Source organism: Camarhynchus parvulus, chromosome 6 (genome assembly GCF_901933205.1).
Source record: "Camarhynchus parvulus chromosome 6, STF_HiC, whole genome shotgun sequence".
Classification (NCBI taxonomy): Eukaryota; Metazoa; Chordata; class Aves; order Passeriformes; family Thraupidae; genus Camarhynchus; species Camarhynchus parvulus.
This window is the reverse complement of record NC_044576.1, coordinates 35,039,863-35,061,695: the sequence shown is the minus strand read 5'-3', so window position 1 is coordinate 35,061,695 and position 21,833 is coordinate 35,039,863. Positions and strand designations below refer to the sequence as shown.

Here is a 21,833-nt window from a genome sequence, read left to right as displayed (position 1 = left end):
AAAGCTCGGCTCCCATCCCCTCCCTCACTGCCATGGAATCTGCATCTTAAGGATGGAGCTTGGGGACTTCCAGACAGCTGCACCCATTTTGTTTGTGCCACCTTGGTTGTTGTGCTCTGACCACATGTAATGCCAAGGGAAAAGAAAAGGATCCACTTGCAGAGCACAGCCCTGATCTGTGCTTGCAAAGCTATACGGAGAAGGGAGAAGCCAAGGAAGGCTGGAAGAGGAAAAAAGCAGCAAACAGGTCGTGTCCAAATTGAGCGGATGAAGACAAGCTTTGAACGAAGGGGGCTGTCTCCTGCCCAGCAAAACTCTACTGCACCCCAAACATACACCCCTGGTCACAAAGCCTTTACCTTTGGCTCTGAAAATAATTTCACTGCAGAATTCACCTCTTAAGATGCAGCATGTCCCACATGCTGCTGCTGAAACCATTTTCCAAAGAAGGATTTATCAGAATTTCAGCCCTTTGGCACAAAAGAACCTTTATGGAAGATGAAAAAAAAAAACCCAAAATGGCTATTTTTATCCTGCTAGGTATCTCCCTGCACTGAAAACTCTTGAATTACATTACAGAAGGAAAAAAGCTCCACTGTAAGAGTTAGTAAACAATGCACCCTGTCACTCAAAACCCAGCCTTCTGGTTACTCTTTCCATCTCTGTTTTCCCTAAGAGGCACATATATGTTTCTATCATTAAGCCTTAACCTGAAGATACAGTGCCCTCAGTTTATATATATATATCCATGCACAATCCATGATGAAGGCAAACAAAATACAATAAAAATATTGCACTGGAGTGTAAAACTTGGTTTATCAATTTTCAAAAATCTATCCAAGGAGATGGCTCAGGAAAAAAAAAATTAAAATCCAGTAACACTTTCAGGCAGCTGTTAACTGCAGTCACAGCATTCGTGATTGAGGATCAGCTGGAAACGCACATTATTTGCACTGTAACACAGAACATCATGAGAGAGGCTCCCAAGGAGCGTGGGAATGGAATGGCAGAGTTTGAAGCACACATGGCCAGTCCTTTACAGCCAGTGACGCAGCAACATCATCTCACACAATCACTTTTCCAGCGGTTACTACAATTTAAGAAGAAAAAGTAATTTCAGTGAGTATCTGAAAAAAAAAGCATATACAACAATTTAAGAAGAAAAAGTAATTTCAGTGAGTATCTGAAAAAAAAAGGTCTCATCAAAACCTTAAAAGATTTGCTAAGCACAGTTATTAATAGTTTGCCTGTCTGCTTTGATTATATTTGACATAGTTTCCATATGGAAACTTAAACTAAATTTCATCAAGAGCTTTACTTTGTTTAAAACATCAATCCATCTAATGTAATAAATATTTGCAGATATAGGAAAACATCACCTTTGTGGGTTATCCTTATACAGAAGAGTGAGAGAATTCACACACAGCTTCACTCCAATGCTTCCTACTTCCTTCCTGAATAATACACACCTTATCCTCCAACCCAGTCCTCAGTTGTTTCACTTTGAATACAGCTATTTTGGCTTCACTGCTTGTATTTGTGGAAAATCTTACTTGTTTTCTTTGCACCAAGAGGCTTGTGGGGTTGATGAAGTTACTTACATAGATAAACCCTATGAAATCTCCCATCAAAAAAAATCCCAAAAAACTAACAGAGCTGATAAACCAGTAAGAACAGATACTACAGATAGTAGTTCCATCATTTTTCCATTCCTGTCTTCCCTTGTACACAATTACAGTTTTTCTGTGGTATTTAATGAAAACCCACTAATTTATGCAAGAAATAGAAGCAGTCACATCCAGGTCAAAACTTGGATAAATGATTTCACATCATTTTCATTAAGAAGTTCACATCTAACACTCCAAGTACCAAGTTACCATGCTCTCAGGAATCAGCCAGGTGAGCACCTGGACCCATGTCTGGAGACACCCTCAGCTGAGGCCAGACCCCTCAAAGCCAGCCCTGGCACACAAGTGCCAGTGCCACACGAGCACTCGCAGGGCTGTGCCCAGGGGTGCAGCATACTGCTCCTTCCTTCCACCCACTGCTGGGAATGCAACCAGAAACATGGAACACCTGCATCACCTGCCTCTGGCCCAGCCTTGGGACACAGCCATCTGGTCAGCTGGGAGATTCAGCAGCTCTAAAACAATGAAGACTGGGTTCAACACATGAGGAAAACCCATGAACTGAGAAGTGCACTTCAACCTTTCTGCTCACTAAATATATAAAGATGTGAAGGTTCCTCTCCCTGACAGGTAGGAAGGACTGACATCAGTGCAAGAGAAACACATTGCTGCAACATACCAACTAATAAAAATCATTCTAAAGGAAGAATACAGCAATTGTGCTTGGGGTTTTTACTTTTAGCTATTCGTCAGGTTTAAAAACTAGCATAGTATTACACTTGATTTATCATGAAAATAACATATGCTGTTTAACAAATTAAAAAGGTCTATTCTAGACACGCTAGTCCTAAACATTGTTGAACTACCAAAATTCACAGTTACTTGGTAAAAATCCAGGAAGTGGCATGTTTTCATTTCCCTGTTATCTGCAGTGCTCCAAAGGAGCAGCAGAGCTCTGGGCTCACACTCTGCTCACAGGCACAGCCACTCACAGAGGCTGCTCTCACAAACCCAATGCTGGGAATGTCTGTGCCGAGTTTAAAAAAAGAACAGCAACTTGAGAAAGAAAACTAAAAGAAAATCCAGTTCATGGATGGCAAGCAGAGCTTCTTGTGGCTGGAGATTTCAGGGGGCCTTGGCAAGCAAGGATGGCAAACACATTTCAAAAAATATTAAATTAAACCAAATGAGGTACAACAGAAATTGCACATTGCCTCCTTTTTTTAAGGCCAAATCTGATGCTGCTGTGTTTGCAAAGAACACTCAAAGAAGTAAACAAGATGCAGCGATGAATTCCAGCGAAAGTCTGAAGCACTGCTCAATGAAAGCAAGCCAGTTTTGCTCCCCGCCTTGGTTTGTGCTCTGCAATTTATCAGAGGAGCAAATGTCAGGCAGTCTGGAGAGCGGACACTTCAGAGAACTGTGTCCCTCAATTTTCAGCACAAACCCCCCATCACAGCCGTTTCCAGAGTGCCATGAGGAACACAGGCTTCTCCAGAACGGGTTCTTGCCATCCTTCACTTCCACAGCAAACCCAGCTGTGCGCCGATCTCCTCTGCAGAGCGTGCCCAGCACCGAGCAGCCTCTCTGGTACTGAGCTACCCAACAGCACAGGAACTAAAGGGGGAACCAATTAAATAACTAATCAAGTAATGTGCCAAACAAACAACGTGCGGAGCACGGCCACTTCGCTGATGGTGCAGCATTCCCTGAAGTAATCTCACCTCTATTCCTACCTACAATATTTCAGCAAACGCAGCCTCTGATGAGAAGGAGCAGCAGAGCTGTAGAGCAGGCTGTCTAAACCCAGCCCACACTCCCAGCAACAGGCACCTCCAGCTCTGCTCACACAGCAGCCCCTGCTTGTCAGGCGCCCCCGGCATTTAAATAATCTCTGTTAATGCCATGTCCTTTGGCATTTGCTTTCTATTTTTCCACAAGGTAAGATACTTGCTATATTCCAGGTTCTGTATCAGGCACTGAATTTTAGGGAGGTTTTAAAACCAATTTGTTTTCCCATATTGAGACCTTGTCTTCTCAGTACACGCTATCATTTACAATGCATTTATACTGCCAATTGTACTTAGGGCTCTCCAGGCACCATAACATTAATTAATCATAAATACTACCTGAGCTCAGTTCACCTGTTGCTCCTGTTTGAGACCCCTAAACAGCCAATACATCTTGCTATATACGAGATTTCTGTATATTCATACAGAAGTATTTATGCAACATGGCTTTAGACACAAGAACTTCAATTTTTATCCATCTTTGAGGCACAGGTAATGATAAAAGGAGGAGAAAGGTACAAGACAGACAGAAGGGAGAACACTGCTCCAAGAAAACTCACTACCATGGAGCCTGGGTTACCCTTCCAAACCTAGGAAAGGATTAAAAGGAGCAAGGAGATTTACTACGTCTCTAATAACTCATTTCAAGCACAGTTCACTGGGGCAGTATTTACTGCAACCTGTTCACATCACTTTTCTTTCAAGTTCATTGTCAGAAATCAGTTACTTTCAAAATATATATAAAAAAATCATACAACCAAAACCCCCAAAACAAAACAATTAAAACACCACCACCACAAAAAACCAACCAACCAACCAACCAAAAACAAAAAAAAAAAAAAAAAACCCAGTGAACAAACAAAGAAACAAAAAAGCCCATCACACAACCAACTAACTGCATTTCTAAACCCCGGAGGGCAGTGTAGCTGGAGCACACCAGGGTTAGCAAACAGCACCAATGCACAGACACCGGCGTAAGGGAGAGAGCAGTGCTGGGTCAGGGCTCTTCTGCACATCCCAGGCCACTGCAGCACACCCCACGCCAGTCCCAGCCCCAAACACCCTGCAACTCAGGGTTTGCTGAACGGAGAGCTCTGTAGTGAACAGCCAGACTATTTCCATAGCTCTGTCAATCACCTTAAGCTACAAGGTGAGCAGCCTTTCCGGCTATTTTTTATGACTTACAATAACCTTACTTTATTATAAAGGCCAATTTGCCTGTCCTTGGTTCAGGGATCAGAGGGAAAATGTGACAAGAAGTGGGGCAAAGATCCACCCAGCTCCCCCGGGCCTTTGGGGTGAGCCCAGCAGGGCAGCACCTCCCAGGAACATCAAGGGCCACTGCTCCACAAAAAGGCCAGGAACCCCAGAGCAGGCTGAGCTTTGAACCAAAGGGTTCAGTACTGCAAACACAACACTCAAACCTGCATCTGCCCTGACACACAGAACTGCACACACAGAACTCAGACCAGCATCTGCCCTGACACACAGAACTCAGACCTGCATCTGCCCTGACACACAGAACTCAGACCTGCATCTGCCCTGACACACAGAACTGCACACACAGATCTCAGACCTGCATCTGCCCTGAGACACAGAACTGCACACACAGAACTCAGACCTGCATCTGCCCTGACACACAGAACTCAGACCTGCATCTGCCCTGACACACAGAACTGCACACACAGAACTCAGACCAGCATCTGCCCTGACACACAGAACTCAGACCTGCATCTGCCCTGACACACAGAACTGCACACACAGAACTCAGACCAGCATCTGCCCTGACACACAGAACTGCACACACAGAACTCAGACCTGCATCTGCCCTGAGACACTGAACTGAGTGCTTTGGGAAGAATGCAGCTTGTACTCTCTCCTCTCAAAGATCTAACATCTATTTCCAAAATGCATTGAAGAATGCCATTTGAATTCATGGTTACTTAAATTATTTGGAAAAAGCACCCATTTGTCTCCCATGGCAAGTCACAGCTAGTGCTTAGAGACACGCAGAGAAGTCAAATTAAGTAAATCCCCCAATTCCAGATGGGGTTTTGGCAAATCCACCTACTGTATTTTCACATTATGATTTGCTTATGCTCTACAGAAGAAAGACTTGCACAATTCCACAGATATTTTATAGAACACAGGATTATACTTACAGTGATGTACCTCAGGCTGGGCACACTGCCTTGAAACATCGGGCAAACAGCCTTGGAAGGCTGTGGGCACCTTTCCTCTACAAGCACTGACACCATACACCTCCTATTCTTTACCTTAAAACATGTACTTAAAGGAAAAATACCCATTTTAAGCAAGAAAAAGCATGAAAAACAGAACACATGAAATAGCCCAATAAGCAGTCTTTGTCAATGTCACATTTCAGAAACACTAGAAATTTCTACTTTAACAAACAACTTTGTAAGTTTCTCAACTTTTTTTATATGGCCATTTAATCAGAACTTCCATTTTCTTAAAGCTTTTAGGTTCATGGAATTAATTAAGAGGTTTTGGAAGAAGTGCTGTGAAGTCAAAGTAAGAATTTCAGTTCTGCCAAGATCTCAGGAAAACACCTCATATTTTTCAATTAATTAAAATACTACTGAACCTTCTGGAAAAGCTAAGCAGCTGCAAGTATGTCCCTCTAGGACAGTGTGATACACGGAGGTGACAGCATGTGCACATTTCATACAAACATAGTTAAAGTGCTGTCTAACATACTCTCCAATCCTCAGCGAAAGCTCTGAGGAGCTCTAAGGGACACAGTAACATGACCCAAGCAATTCCAGATTCCTCAGCAAAGCCAGCTTTTCACTGAAGGTGAGATTCACCATGGGCTTATTCTTGTATTTGGAAGAAAAAACAGTAACAACCTTCCTGCTGAGTATGAGGCTAGATAACATTCACTTTTAACTGTCTGAGGGTTTGGGAGTTTGGGGATTTGCTTGGGGTTTTTTCTTGGCTGGGTTTTATTTGTTTGCCGTTTTTAAAAACTTTTTTAAAACAACTGTCTCTTATGCAGGATATACATTAATATTTCAGTATTGGTGCAACATCCCAGGGAGATGGCTGTGATTCTGGATAAGAGCCCTGTCCATCCTCTCCTGCTCCAGTCCTTGTTCCCGTTTCTGGATCCCACTGCAGAGGAGAACCTAAGTCACAGACCATTCAAAACCGAGCAGTGTGTTTATGGTGCATGGCAGATGGGTCTCTCCATTTCCAGGACACGACGCTGCACAGGCTTTCAGGATAAACCCATGCCCACCACCTCGAGCAGCAGGTGAGACAGAGACTCCTCCAATAAAGAGCTCACACAGCTGCAAAGCTGCTTTCTGTTGGCGGAGAGGGGACGGGGAGATGGAGAGACAACACTGCCGATAACCCATAACCGCGGCCTCAAGAGCCGCCACCGTCCCGCCTGCTCCCGTGACCCTGCCCCATCCCGTGCGCTGTCCCTGCTCGGCCGGGACTGTCCCCTCGGGCTGTCCCCGCTCGCTGCCCACGAACCACCCGCGAGCCCCGGCTGCGCCGCCCGGGGCCCAGCAGAGCTCCCCGGCCCCGGGGAGAGCCAGCCCAGCTGGGAGAGCAGAGCCCCGGGGAGAGCGCTGCGGGGAGAGCCAGCCCGGCTGGGAGAGCAGAGCCCCGGGGAGAGCCCCGCGGGGAGAGCCAGCCCAGCTGGGAGAGCAGAGCCCCGCGGGGAGCGCCGCGGGGAGAGCCAGCCCGGCTGGGAGAGCAGAGCCCCGCGGGGAGAGCGCTGCGGGGAGAGCCAGCCCAGCTGGGAGAGCAGAGCCCCGGGGAGAGCCCCGCGGGGAGAGCCAGCCCAGCTGGGAGAGCAGAGCCCCGCGGGGAGAGCCCCGCGGGGAGAGCCAGCCCAGCTGGGAGAGCAGAGCCCCGGGGAGAGCCCCGCGGGGAGAGCCAGCCCGGCTGGGAGAGCAGAGCCCCGCGGGGAGAGCAGCACAGCCCCGCTGGGAGAGCAGAGCCCCGCGGGGAGAGCGGCAGGAGGGCCGGGCCAGCGGGAGGCAGCACATCTGTGGGAGCAGGCCCGAGGGGCTCGCCCAGCAGGAGCGCCCCGGGCCAGCGGGACGCAGTACATCTGTGGGAGCAGGCCCGGAGCTCCCGGCACGGGCAGGAGCGCCGGGCCAGCGGGAGGCAGCACATCTGTGGGAGCAGGCCCGGAGCTCCCGGCACGGGGCAGGCTCCGGCCCTGCCCGGCAGCCGGGAGGCCGGGACTGCCCCCCCGGGAGCAGGCCCGGCGAGGCCCGTCCTGGCGCCGAGCCGCCGCCCCGCCGCGGCGCCGGCCAGCGCCCGGCCACGGACAGCTTCGCAGGGCTGGCAGAAGCTCGGGCTGTGCCAGGTGAGTCACTCCAAAGTAAACGGCAGGTCTCTGTGCTGTACGTGAAATGGGGATTGAACAAAAACGTAAATCCAGAGGAATGCTTTCTTTTTACTTTCTGTCCTATTACGTCTTTTCCCGGCTCTCAGCACAGTTGTTTGGACCAATCATACTTCAGGTAAAAACCAGCAATGCTGCAAGCACAGGAGTAGGTAAAAAAGAAACATACAGTTTCTCTGCTTTTGAATCACTTCCCAGCACATGCCTCTGCTGCAGCTTCATTTTGGGGTAAATACCACATTAGCTGCCAGTAAACCCTGTGGATCCACTGCCCTTATGGTCCCAGGCACTTGGAACCTTCTTCCGGCTCTTTCCCACTTCTGAAGTAACTGGGAACAGCGTATTTATTTGCTACTGAAATGTCAACAGAAAAGCAAACAAACAAAACCCGTCAGAGCTGCAAGCCTGACTTGGAGATTCCAGTTCCCACACACCAAGAGAGCACGAGGAAGCTTTCCCATTATTTAGAGGCTTTATAAGCTGACAGACATGCGTGGTTTTCCTCCGGTTTTTAGGAAAGCATGCACACGTCCCAGTTCCTGGACCAGTCACTCCGCAAAGCATCTGGAAATGGTCTACATCCATAACAGAAATGCAGATAAAAAGGGAATGAGGATTTACCACAAGATGTTGGACAGAGCAGTACGCTGTCACCCCTAGCAAGTGCTGGAAGGCAATGGGCAATGGCATCAGCAACAAAGACAAAACCAAGGAAAAAATGTAAAATGTCTGGCTACAGAGTCACAGAATGTGCTGGAGTTTTGGAGGTCCACTCCCTGCTCCAAGTGTCCCAAGAGTCAGGGGCTCAGGGCCCTGTCCAGATGGCTCCCAAGTACCTCCAGCGATGGAGGTGCCACAGCTCTCTGCCATTTCCTTAGGGACCTTTCCTGCACTGTTCCAAGTGCAGCAGTTTCTACCCTTATCTGTTTAACATGCACTTTCATTATACAACACTGAATGTTCACAGAAGTTCATTACTTTCAAGAGCCACAAGCAAGTCTTGCACTGAAATTCACCTACTTATCAAGGATGTCTCCCTTCACCTGGCTGATACCGTTGTGTCTTCCTCCATCCTGGGAGACAACTTTCTGTTCACATACCTCAGTGACACTACAATGATAGTAACACCTACAAGGACAAGCAGATACACACAACATTCATATAATTTACAAGAAAGTGGGAAAGGAACTATCTTTCTTTTCTGAGATAAGTAAAAGGTGCACAATGGTCATAAAGAAATACTTTAATATTTAGTAAGGACAGCTGAAAAGGGTTCTTTTCCTTTTTGCTAAAAGGCTGTCCCACAAGACAAATGAGAACTGGCTTCAGAGTCTGGTGAGCAGTGGAGCCAGGATCAAGCCTGTCCTCCCAGCCCAGAAAAACAACACTGCCAGCTCATGAAAATAAACTTGTTTCAGCAGAAGACTTTTGGGTCACATCCAGTTCTCTGAAGTGCGTGGGTTGGTCCTATCATACAGTCCCACCCAGTTCTTGACTTCTTCATGTGCCTGGCAGCATTTGAAGTTAAAAATAAATATAATAAATACCCAAACAGTTTTTCAATTTCTTCCTCCAATAAAAAGCACATTAGGAATTGTAGATCAAAACTTTCACTTTGAACAGACAGTTTTTAAAAACATTTTGAATGGTCAGGTCAGGGACACAAAGAGCCAATGCTTTTGTCAAAGGGAACCTTCTTTGTGCAAATCTGCTGCAGTGCTAGACCCAATGACAGCTGTCAGCCCAAGAGTGCACAGAAAGGTCTTCTCTGCCCAGAGAGTCTGAGAAAAGCACAAATTCTGTCCTTAAATAAAAATTCTGAAGTAATTAAAACAGAGCCAATGCTGGCTGATGGTACTTGATGAGTACAGATTTTCAAGTGATTTTTGTACCATTTCATATTCACTTGACACACAGAGTTCAGCACACAGTTTTGAGCTGTTCCTACAGGAAAACTAGTTTTGCTTTTCCAAAAGTATTAGTAAAGCCTCTAAATTTAGAGTTTGCCACACCAGGAAAACAAAAAGCTTCAAAACAAGCTCCCAGCACATCACTTTAAAAGCTTTAATGAAAGAATTCAGAATTAGGTCATGCTCCCAATGCCTGTGTGGCTCTACTGTTCACCCACTGCAGTGCCCACAGTGCCACCAGCCTGGCACAGAGGCGCTCCAAAGAGCCCAGCCATTAATATGCAGAGCCTTGCCAACACACTCAAGCATTCCAAGACAACTAAAAAAAATTTCTTTTCAAGAATGCAGTGGAAAATGGGAAGTGAGGAGCGAACATGTAGAGGCAGCTCCACCTCAGGCGAAGTACAACAAACAGGTTTGGGATCCTGCGTGTTCCCATGGTACCCAGAGCTTGCGATCGGCCGCTCCTGTGCCGGAGCGAGGCCTCGCACCAGGGGTGAACGTTCTAGAGAAGGTGACGTTCTCCACATCCTGTAAACAGCGTCTGCCAGCCTCACCAAAGCACAGACTCACACGGAGCAGCTCTCCCTGCTTGTACTTACTCCCATAACTAAAGAGAGCTGGTTTTGCTTTGAGCTTGTGCAAGCCAAGAACCTCTGGTTAAGCAGAAGGCTCACACAGCTCAGATGATCGGAGCCTTTGTTTGGGCAGGAGCTTCTCCAGCAACCCAGGGTGGTGCATGCCCACACAGGCTGTGCTGCAGTCCACATGAGGTGTTCCTCTGCCTTTCCTGAACTAAAGCTGAAGGAACAAGCCATTGCTGTGGCTCTCTTCCATGGCCCACACACTCCAGCTCCCCTGACAGCTCCCTGTTTGCACACCTGCTCCAGCTGCAGAGCCATGCTCACTGCCATCACGGCCCTCCACTGCTCTAGCTCAACATCAGAACCTCCAGAGCATCCTTCCAAAACCCTCCCCTCCTGGGCAGGAGAACCAAGGCGCCGTGTCCACAGCCTGTCCCGAGCATGGGAACCTGCAGCCACCTGCCCTGGGTCGCACAGGATGCTCGTGGCTGAATGCAAACTGAGCCCAGGTTTCCAGAGCCTAGCCCAGCATTGCCACCATTAACCACACTCCTCCTGGAACACCCCTTTTGCCCTGAAGGCAGCTATTTTTCTCTCCAGGCTGTTTTGAGGGTCGGACAGTCCAGGGCAGTTGCTGCACAACACAGGCCCACAGTCACTGTCTGAACTGTGGTGGCTACTGGTCTCCCGTGCTGTGATCTGCAGCCTTGGGTGCTGCAGTCCAACACTATGGGTTCCAAATTTGAGCCTAATTTAACGAGACATTTTGTCTTGCAAGGGAAAACCGGAAAACCTCCAAACCACCTCATTCCAGCACCATTCCAGACTGTCCCTGGGCATGTCTATGAGGAACAGGGCATGGCTTCCAGATGCAAATCAGCCCAAATCAACACTTTTTCCTTCTGGCTTTCAAAGACTGAGCACAAGCAGGATATGAGCAAATGCCACATGTCCAGTGGTTCTGGAGCTGTCAGTGACCTGCAAGGAGCAGGCAAGCCCAGGGCACACATGGCCCAGAGCTGGCCAGCTGACTGCAGCCTCCAGCACGGATGCAGGAAGCGGGCAAAGGCAAAAACGTGTTTGTCTTAGAAAAAAGCTTGTGTGTGAGAGATCAGGATTTCTTCTCCTTTACCCACGCGTTATCCAAAAGCTCTGGCTGAGCAGAGCCCCTGGCCGGCCTCTGCCCAGGGCAGGCACCCCACATCACCCATTGCCTTCTTTCTGGCTCTGCTGCAATTCTGTGTGACATTGAAGCCTCTCCCGACTAGAACTTCTGGATGTGAACTCTATTAGAAAGGAAACCAAGATGAAACCAAGGAAAAGAAGAGACAAAAGAGGCAGGGACAGCAGGCAAGGAATACAGGCAGGAGAGCTTTCCATCAGCTTGGGAAACAGTACAAGAAAAGATCAGAAGCTATTTTACTGCAAACAAACCAAAACCTGAAGGGAAAATCCTTCCAGTGACAACCACAAGCGAAAGGAAAGCTCTCTGTGCTGCACCCTGGCACTTGTAACCACAGCCCTGAGCCACGGTCCCATGAAGCACAGCCCAGAGGGCTCAGCTGGCTGCAGGTAATAAACACCCAGGTGTCAGTGACACTCACACCCCCAGGAGCTGCTGCAACACACCCTAAGGTACCACCAGGGAACAAAACCTGTGACAACACCACAGGTTAATTGCTTTCCTTAGCTTTAATGTTCTGCCTTCAAGGATATCATTTGTTACAGCTGACTGACTCATGAAGATGAGTGCTTAACAACTTGAAGACATTAATGAAAACCATCAATTATATCTGACTTCAAATATCATATAAGAACAATGAACACTTTTGTTTGCTTCAATACGTGCTTTAACTTCAAGTTTTGCCAATAACAGGAAAAGCGTTAGAAATTAAAGTGATTAAATAAAATATTTACATTTTAAATGTATGTACTAATAGTGATAGTAGTGCTAAGAGTGTTGCCATTGGAAGAAAAGAAGCCAAAGTAACATTTTACTTTTAATACTCACTCTTCCCCAGAATGATGATTATTGTGCTTAATGTGACCTACTCCACGTTATGAAAAATAACATATTTCCATGGAAATTTCAGCAAGGGAAGATGCAACTTCAGTAATAAAGATGCCAAAAGGATGCTAAACAACTCTGACAGGCCATTCAAGCACCCACTGAAGTCAGAAGGTCCTGTTTTCCCATGACCACCTCCTGTTCTCCATAAAGAAAGTGAAAGATGGTTAGAGAATATCAAATAAAGTATTAACCTGCACTAACACAGATGTATTTGGGGAGCTTCCACATACCAAAAACACACAACTGGCTTGCAGTCACACCTGGCTGCCTTTTTCCTTTTTTTTCGTTCCAATTTAAGGTGAGAGTTTAGGGGCAGAGGGCAAGGCAAAGCAGCAGCCAGAGTGGCTGATCTTCTGCAGGGTGGTGGAAGAGACACCTTCCAGAGCCACACTTAAATCCAGCTTGCCTTCCTTGGATTTCCTCTTCCCTCTGGGATGCCAGGGCACAGCATGCCCATGGTGGAGAGCAAACTGGGTTTAACCTGGTGGGATCCCCTCTTCAGCAGAGAAAAGAAAAGAAAAGAGTGCGCTCAGGGCAGCCACAAAGCTGCAGATCAAAAACGCTCCTTCAAGTGATTCACTTCAAATCATAAACGAGGAGTAAGGGAAGAGCTTTCAGAAGGGGGTGAGTACACATGGTACCAGAAAGGGAAAGAAAGCATCTGAGGTAGAAAGAGGAAACACATTCGGGGGGTAGAGTATATAAACAGTACGACTAAATAAATAATAGAAAAGGGGAAAGATAGAAATAGTAAGTAAAAACCAGATAAGTTTTTAATGTAAATCATAAAATCTGAGGGCTTGACTCACATTCTGTGTCTTTGAAGTCAAATTTTGTGGTAGAAAAATTGATGATGAGAACTTTGAAACAGGAACAAAACCCTTAAAACATGCTCTAGTGCTTGTCCAAGCTAAAAAACTATGAGACCCGTGTGTAAAGCTTTCTTCCTGTGGTATCCTACCCACATTGCATAATTTCATTTTCAAATATGAAATAAAATAGGAACTAAGTCCTTTTAAAATCTCACACTGATACACTGATGATTTGTGGAAGCCTGACAAGCTGCAAAATGCCAACTCCACTGCTATAAAACCACACTGAAAGAAAGGTGTAATTATAATGTGCTTTGCCACTATTACCTCCTAGTGTTCCATGTGCTCTTGTTGTCAGTGATAACACTTAATCAAAAGGGAGAAAAAAGATAGTCTAGAAGACAAACCTCTGAGCATCTTTCTTAAGGAAGGCTAGGCCCTGTACCAGCTCTTAATGGAAACTCTTTTGCTCAGAAAATTGTAAAACTATCTGCTAAAAAGAAAAAAGTGCTGGATTTTTGCTAAAGAAAAACTCCACCTTGGAAGAAAACTCCACTCTCTGTGCTGCCTGTACTGTTACTGTTCCAGTTATCTTCAGCAAACTAGAGTTTTAAATTTTACAAGTATGTGGATGCACAATAACGTGTCACTGCTTTCTTGCAAGTCTGCTTTGGGTCTTGCTCCTCATCTCTACTTAACAGAGGACTTTTCTCTGCAGCTCATCCTCAGCTGTCACTCTGAGTACACCCAGGGGCTGCTGGTGAGCAGGACACGCACCCTGGACCACGGCCCGAGCTGGGGATGCTCTGAGAGGTTCCCAGTGACCCCCAGCACACTGACAGAGTCCTCAGCCTGCCCTGGGATGCCAAGGGCTGGCTCCCTGGGAGCTGGCACTCAGGACAAACACTCAGCTCCTCTCTGAGCAGGCAGTGAGGGACTGGCAGTGACCTTGCACAACTGCGAGGGCATCACCCGCCAAAGGCCCACAAAGGAGGGGTTTCCAGCACCACCGCCCCCGGCCAGCCCACCGCTGTTCAGGCACCAGCACTGCTCCCTGTGCCGAGACACCTGCAAAAAGCACCTGTGCAGCACAGCCCAGCAGCTGGGCACTGCTGCAGCTGCACCCCACAGCCCACACACACGCCTCAGCTCAGCCCCAGCACAGAACACAAGCAGCAGAGAAGGATTTCCAAACCAAAATCCTTTCCACAGCATCTAAAGGGCACCCAAAGCCGGGGCTGTTCTGCAGCCAGGTCTACCTCAAAGCTCCACCTCCTGCACAGGGAGTTTAGAATAGAGAGAAACAAGATAGCCTCCTAAAATACAACATAAACATGAGTGTGGCAGAAACTGAAAGAAAAACACTTGAGAGTCTGCCACTGAAAACCAAACAAACAGAAGGCAGCACCAATATTTAAGAAATTAACAGGGCCACTCCCACAACAACAACAACAAAAAAACCCAGAAAGCAGACACAAAAACAATCAGAAACTAGAAAGCAGAGTGTAGAGTCAGAGAAAGGGAAGCTGGAGATGACTTATTTCTACAGTTCCCATCATAGAGAACACTGAAAAATACTTTTCTGTTGGCCTTCTATGTTATTGCTCAAGAAGTACATAGCCCTCAAATGCAAGTCTGAGCTGTGAGCACCCAGTTTTGCAGCAAAGAGAGCAAGACAAGCACCCCCCAAGCCTGGGGCCCTTGTGAGCCAGCCCGAGTGCTCAGAGCCAGGCTCCAGCCTGCCAGAGCCAGCTGGGCACAGCCCCAGCTCCCCGGACGGGGCACACGGCACCCGGTGCAGGGCCAGGCCAGGCCCCCTCCCCGTCAGCCTGTCCCTGTCCCCAGCTCGGCTGCTCGTGCCCCCGCCTGGCCAGAGCGGCAGCCGGGCCCCCCAGGCCCTCCCTGCCAGCCCAGCCCAGCCCAGCCAGCCGCGGGAGCATCCCAGAAACATCACCCTCACCGCCTGGGTCAGCCTGATCTTCCACCCCAGCTAACACCAACGCTGCCCGACCTGACCCTAAGGGGTCAGCCCTGGAATAACAAGTTTCCTCTAAAAAGTCACAATGAATCAAACTCTATCTTTCACTCAATCTCACGGCTGTGGTTTGAAGAGAGGGTGCCTTGAATTGCAACATGCTGCTCTTAATGCTTATTTAGAAATCAAAACCAAACGAATACATTTCCCACCCTACCACATTTTAAACATTCCACAAAATTCAAATAATTATTCATGGGGGAAAGAAATTGAAAAAAAAATAAAAACAAAATGAAAGCCAAAAAACCTTTTATAGTTATCAGCTGATACCAGCTAAATACACAGATGTCCAATACCAAAACAAACCTACACCCACTGCTTTAGAATCAGAAAATTGGGATCAGACATGATAAAGAGAGACTACACTGTGATCACCACCCATCAGAAGGCCAGGCTGTTTTAAAACATTATTATGGGAAGTATTTCTATTTCAAATTCAATTGATAAACTTCAGCTTCTAACAAAAGTAAAGAATACTTCAAGTTCATACTCAGAATTAAAGAGTAAGTTTATTTATAATACTACAAACAGGGCTTGAAGGAGGAAGTTCCATCCCTTCCCTCTTTGTGTACTTTAAGAAAAACAGACACATTCACCCAAATGTGGATAGGTGAAGGCCACCTTGGAATGTCAAAGCTCATTGCCCTACCATGGCACTGTCACATGAAGGCCAGTGTTCTACAGAGACAAACAGGGGCTCAGGTAGGGCAGCGATGCTGTCAGTCATTCAGAATTCTGGGTATCGGCACCATACAGCAATTCCCTGGCGCACTTCTCCCCTCCTTCCCGTTTAAGCTAATAAAATAACATGTTCTGGTTAATTTTTACCTACCTTGTCATCATTGCACATCTATTCTGACTAAACCTGTCCTGAGAATTTAAGGATTACATATATCCAGTGCGTGAAGATGGGAGGGTTTTGCAAGCTCTGACCTGATTTAGGCTCATACGCTGCAATTTCAAAGACAACTGGAACAAATGAACAATTTTCCAACCTGGGGAGAAATGTCAGAACCTGTACAGCTAAGTCTGCTGGGCATCTTGGAAATCCTTTCCCTAAAGACCTGCATGGAGACACTTAACCAACACAGATGGTCAAAGTGACCTGAGACTGACCCAGAGCAAGAGGTGATTCTCAGGTGCAAGCACCAAGGTGGTTTTCCAGTGCTTGTGCCTGCACCCAGCACACAGTACCAAAACTCCTGGGGCAGCCACCACACCACAACTGCAGAGGTGTCCAGCTGCCCCTGCAGCAGAAGCAGCCACAGCTCCTGAGGTGAGGGCAGCTCTCTCCACCCACCTGCTGCCCACAGCCCTCTCCAGGGTCTGCCGCAGCAAAAGCAGCGCTGAGCTGAACAGAATGAGGGGCATGTACCAGATTGGAAAAAACCACAGGGCATAAATGAAACCCCTGTACAGCAAAAGCAGTGCGGTGCCCGGCAAATGGATTCTGTGCCCACCACAGCACTCAGCTCACTGCAAGGTACATGTGAAATTTTGTCAACGCAGACAGAGGAAGCAAAGGAAGCAAGAAATCAGGGAGGGAGAGGATAGATAACAGGTTTGAGTCGGAAGGGACTTTTAAAGATCATCTAATTGCATCCCCTGCCATAGGCAGGGGCACCTGAGGAGGGGGAAATGAGAAAGAGTGACTCATGGGCAGCCTGAACTCCATCTTTTGTTACTATGTATACTGTGATAAAACCAGGGAATTATTCTACAGCAAGAAAAGCATTAAACGCTTAACTAAACACAAAGGTACCAAAAATCATACACATTCATATTCATGAAATGCACATGTTCATGTAACTTGGAAGAATATTTGAAAATCTAATATGCCATTAATATTTTTAATGAAGCAGCAAAACTACTAGAGGAATGAAATGAACCCAGCTCAGTCCCTCTTCACTTTCACATATTTATTCATGAGCTCCCAGGTCACCACTGCAACAGGTAATTAGTGGATGGGGATGGCTGGCAGGAGCAAACTCATATGTTATCCTGACCTGCTTCTGGCAACCAGAGAGCAAAAAAAGCAATTTTCCCCTCTCTGCAAAAGTACAGGCAGGTCAGCTTTTCCTGATCTAGGAAAGACTGTCCACCCCGGCCAACCTGCCTACCAAAGGTATTTTGAGCTATGAAATGCTGATGTCAAGAGCATTTGCACACACAAGCAAACAGCGCTCACACAAAACACACCTGAAGTGCAAACCATGCTGCTGCCACACAGCCCCACTCAGGAACAGAGGGAGACAGGGCAGCCCAGGGCCAGCAGGGGTTTGCTGGGTGGGAGGGGACAGGAGGCCCCCCCAGCACCAGAGCCCCCTGCCCAGACCCAGCGTGCCCCCGCAGCCTCGCACACAGGCACCAAGGGAACGCTTCCCAGAGGGAACGCTTCCCAGAGGGCTCTGGCCACTGCAGACAGGAACACAGCACAGGGCCAGCAGGAGTGGGTGAGTGGGGGTGCCTGGCCTGGCCACCCCCTCTGCCAGCACCCCTGCACTGCCCTGTGACAGCACACGCTGTTACACAGCCTGGAGCTCAGGCTACATCTCACTAAGAGTGCAGCGTTAAATTAAAATACATATCACCCACTGAAATCAGAAATAGAAAACATGAGTTAAAGGAATGGGAAGTGGTTTTCCAGCCCAGCTCTGGCACAGTCCATCAAAGCAAGTCCTTGTTCAGGACTGAAACCATTCCAGGTCACAGCAGAGAAACATATTCCTCGACTGCACGGGAAGGGCCCAGCAAGCAGAAGCAGCCACTGACAGCTCCCACACACAACTCGAGAGCCAAGTCCCCAAACCCAGCTCATGTCACCTTTTCTGCACCCAAACTGCACTAATGTAGCTGCAGAAGCCCGGCCAGGCAGCCACCAGTCCCACCTCCAACAGCCACACACCAGGACCACAACCACAGATGTTCAGAGCAGTCTTTCCATGTCCCACCCTGCAGTGGAACTGATCCAAACAAGCCCGGTTTCGCTGCTGCAGAAAACTCAGTTTCTGATGGCAAGGCAGTAGCTGGCTAGAGCTGAAGTGTGTTCCCCTGGCTGCTCCAGGAGCACCCGGAGCCCCAGCACCCACCAGGAACGGGCAGGAAAGGGCTGGGTCTGACAGCCGGGGAGTCTGCAGGGACACTGCTCGAGTGTGACACTGCTCCTGCCAAGGCACAGGAGCACAGCGAGGCACAGGGCTCATGGATAGCGCACAGAGGTGTCACCCCTCTGCTCCAGCCACGGAGGAGGAAAAAGGCAGGAACCACCTGCTGAACACACCGGCATCACTCACACAGAGGCTGGGTATGCCCAAGGCCACAACCACGGCAATCGCTATGAAATGAACATTTCACAACGTTATTTTAATACGAAGCAGCATGCCTAAGTGTAAAATTAACTGTGGTGATAACAGTAAAAGTCCATTTAAGTTGAAGAAAAGGTGAACTGCATCTTTTGACTACAGCAGTTACAATCAAAGTCTGAACGCCAGAAAAGCCTTTAAAGTGATGAAAAAGTTAAGTGGACTTTGAAGACCAGACCAAAAAACTCCCTGGGTTAGTGCACCTCGGGGCCCTGTGCATCAGGCTTAGAGCAAAGCCCCTCTTAACACACAGCGCAAGCCTGGACCCAATTCTCTGCCAGAGGTGCATTACTTTATAACGAGCAAAGCCCTGGAAATGCTCCCCTCGCTCTGTGGGACGTGTCCGCACGGCTCGGGCACAGGGGGGGCTTTGCTACCGGCTCCAGCGGCTCTCGGGGCAGCGTCCGGGGTGCGGGAGCCCAGCGATGGTCATCAGCATCTGCCTTCACTCACGCACCGAACCGAGCGGAACCGAGCGCTCCTCGCCCTGCTCGCCCGTGCCAGCTGCGGCTCTCGCCTTATCTGCAGGGATGAGCAGCGTTCTGGAGCTCTGCCCTGTCACCACGCCGAGCAGAAATTACGCTGCATTTTGGTGCCCCACTGCGCCCGGCGGCCAAGAAAGAGCGCCCGGAGGCGGGCAAGGCGCTTCGGGGGCTCTGCCGCGCCCCGGAGCGGCCCCGGGCGCTGCGGACGGTGCCACACGGCGACCACTGCGGGGACGGGGACGCGGCAGCGGCGCCCCCTTCCCCCGGCCGTGCCGCCGCCCCGCGCTCCGGCAGAGCCGTCCCACCCCGGGAGGCGCCGGGGCTCGGCCGGACGGCCGCCGGGCCCCCAGCGCCGCCGGCACCCGCGGTCGGGGCGGCAGCGGCAGCGCGGGGGGCGGGCGGCGCTGCGACCGGCGGCCCGCGAACCCCCGCTCGCCCCGGTGCCCGCGGTACTTACGTCGTCGAAGAGGGACCCGACGTTGGCGGTGACCAGGAGCACCCCGGCGCCGGCCGCGGCCGCCTTCCCCGCCATGGCGCGGGCGGAAGCGCGGCCGGGAGCGGCGGCGCTGCGGGGAGCCCGGGGGCGGGCGCGGGGCGCTGCGGCGAGCGGGGCGCCGGGCCCGCCCCGTCAGCGCAGCGAGGCTCCCGGCGCGGGCAGCCCGCGAACATCCGCGCCCTGCGGGGCCGCGGCTCAGCGCTCGCCCGCCGCCGCGCTGCTGCTGCTGCTGTTGCTGCCGGGACGGCTCCCGCCGGCGGAGGCTGGCGCCGGGCCGCGGCGCATGGCAGGGCGGCGGTGCCGGCGGGGCGGTGCGGTGCGGGCCGTGCGGGGCTCGGCGGGGCCGGTGCCGGTGCCGGGGCGGGTCCGGGCGCTCCGCGGTGCCGCCGCCGCTCCCGGCTGTGCGGGCGGGCGGGCGCGCCGGGCTAGCGCTCTGCGCGCGCGACGTCACCGCCGCCTCGCGCCGCTCTTAAAAGGGCAACGCCACCCTCGGCGGGCGCGCGCACGCCGGCGGCGCCGTCCCGCGGCCCGGCGGGCCCCGCGGCGCGGAGCGCGGCCCGGGGACACGGCGGGCGCCGCTCGGCGGGGACCGCTCCCCGGGGACCGGGCGGGGCCGGTGCTGCCCCACCTGCGCGCCGCGGGGCTGCCCGCCCGGTACCGGGGCTCGGAACGAGGCGGGGCGGGCGCTGCCTCCCGCGGGGAGCGGCTCCCCAGGCCCGGCGGCCCCTTCGGCAACCGGGGTCTGTCCCCGGGGATGGAATGAGATGAGCTGCCGCTGGCCCCGGCGGCGCCACCGCCCGAGCGCGGCTCGCGGGGAGCGGTACCGGTACCGGAGGGGCCCGGCGCGTGTCGCGATAGGGCTCTGTCGCGAGCGGACGGCGAGCTGGTTGGTGATGCTGGAGGAGCATCCCGCCCCTCGCCCCGGGACGAAGCGCCCCGCGGAGGGCTGCGGTCCGTGCAGAGCCCGCGGGTGCCCCAAAGCCTTCCGCAGCTCACGGCAACCGCCGCTGCGGAAGAAACCTGCCCGGTAACTTTGCCAAAGAAACACGAGAAATGACAGATCAGTCCCTGCTACTGTGCGTGAAACATCCCCGGTGGCGGTCCGTGTCCTGCTGCTCGGGGACAGGGACACACGGCGCGGAAGCCCCGTGCCCGAGCTGGGGAGCCTGGGCAGGGCGCTGGGCTGAGCGGACTGTGCTCCCCTGTCTCCTCTGTGGCAAACTATCAGGCAGGGGTGCGGCTGGAATGGCAAACGCCCTGCCAGATCCGGAGCACCGGCCTTCCTTGTCAGAAGATGCAAATTAAATATATAATTAAATGAAAAGGATATTGAAATTCTGGAATTCTGCTTCATCCATGGGACACTTGCTGACCTCCAGTGATCTGTGGCGCACAGATAGATGCAATGCGGAAACAGAGAACAGTGCTGGACTTCTCTGGAAAGTCTTCTCTAGGGTTTTGCGCAGCTCCTGAGACCACTGCATAAAGTTGCACTGTAGATACAGTGATCTTACGTGGATGCAGCTATCAGAGCTGTCGAAAGTGAGCTGATCCAATACACCACCCTGGTGTACCTTGATATATCCATAGACAGGGAAAAAGAAAATAAATCAGGGAAGGAACTTTTGCTGCTGTTGTGTTTTTGGCACAGTTTTACAGCGTTCGGCCAACAGCGATTACATCAAAGGCAGGCTACGCTGGAGGGAGCCGTGTCAGGTTACACCAGCTGGAGAGGGATCCCAAGCCCTGTGGCATCCCGGTGAAAAGTTTGGCAGTGCTCAAGAACAGGAAACCAGAATGAGAAGAACCCAGCGAGGAATCGCTGCTGCGATGTGCAGGGACTTTGCCAAGTGCTGTGGCAGAGGAAGCTCTGCAGTGTGAGAGCATCAGCAGTGTCCGGCCAGCCCGGGCTGAAGGCTGTGAGCCCCTCGCCTTCTGCACAGAGAGGAGTGGCTAAAAGCTTAGAAACAGGAACATAAGGAATCACAGCACACACAAAGCACGTCCAAATGAGTTCCCAAGAGCCTGCTTTGGCCAGTCAGGGATTATCATGGAAGCTGTTTCCAAAAGCAAGGAACGCTGAAGTGAGTGAGGTGCAGTGGTACCTGAGAGCAGCAGCTGTGGGGAAGCACAGGGCAGACAGAGCATCCCACATGCCCTCGGAGGAGCCAAGGGGACAGGACCAGCCCAGATGTGCGGCCTGGGCTGCTACAGGAGCCAGTACAAACATGATGGAAGATGCAGGGGAGGGCTAGAGGGGACGTGAG

At 50.6% G+C, this 21,833-nt stretch overlaps 1 protein-coding gene across 2 annotated transcripts in view; it reads right to left on the bottom strand.

The window, feature by feature from the left end:
- Nucleotides 1–19,645, bottom strand: part of INPP5A (inositol polyphosphate-5-phosphatase A) — a 184,530-nt gene extending 164,885 nt beyond the window's left edge. For both annotated transcript variants that reach the window (XM_030951774.1, XM_030951773.1), the window contains exon 1: nt 19,528–19,645. In XM_030951774.1, the coding sequence (XP_030807634.1) occupies nt 19,528–19,602 (75 nt within the window). In that variant the 5' untranslated portion in view covers nt 19,603–19,645. The remainder of the gene's footprint in view (nt 1–19,527) is intronic.
- Nucleotides 19,646–21,833: the final 2,188 nt, after the last annotated feature.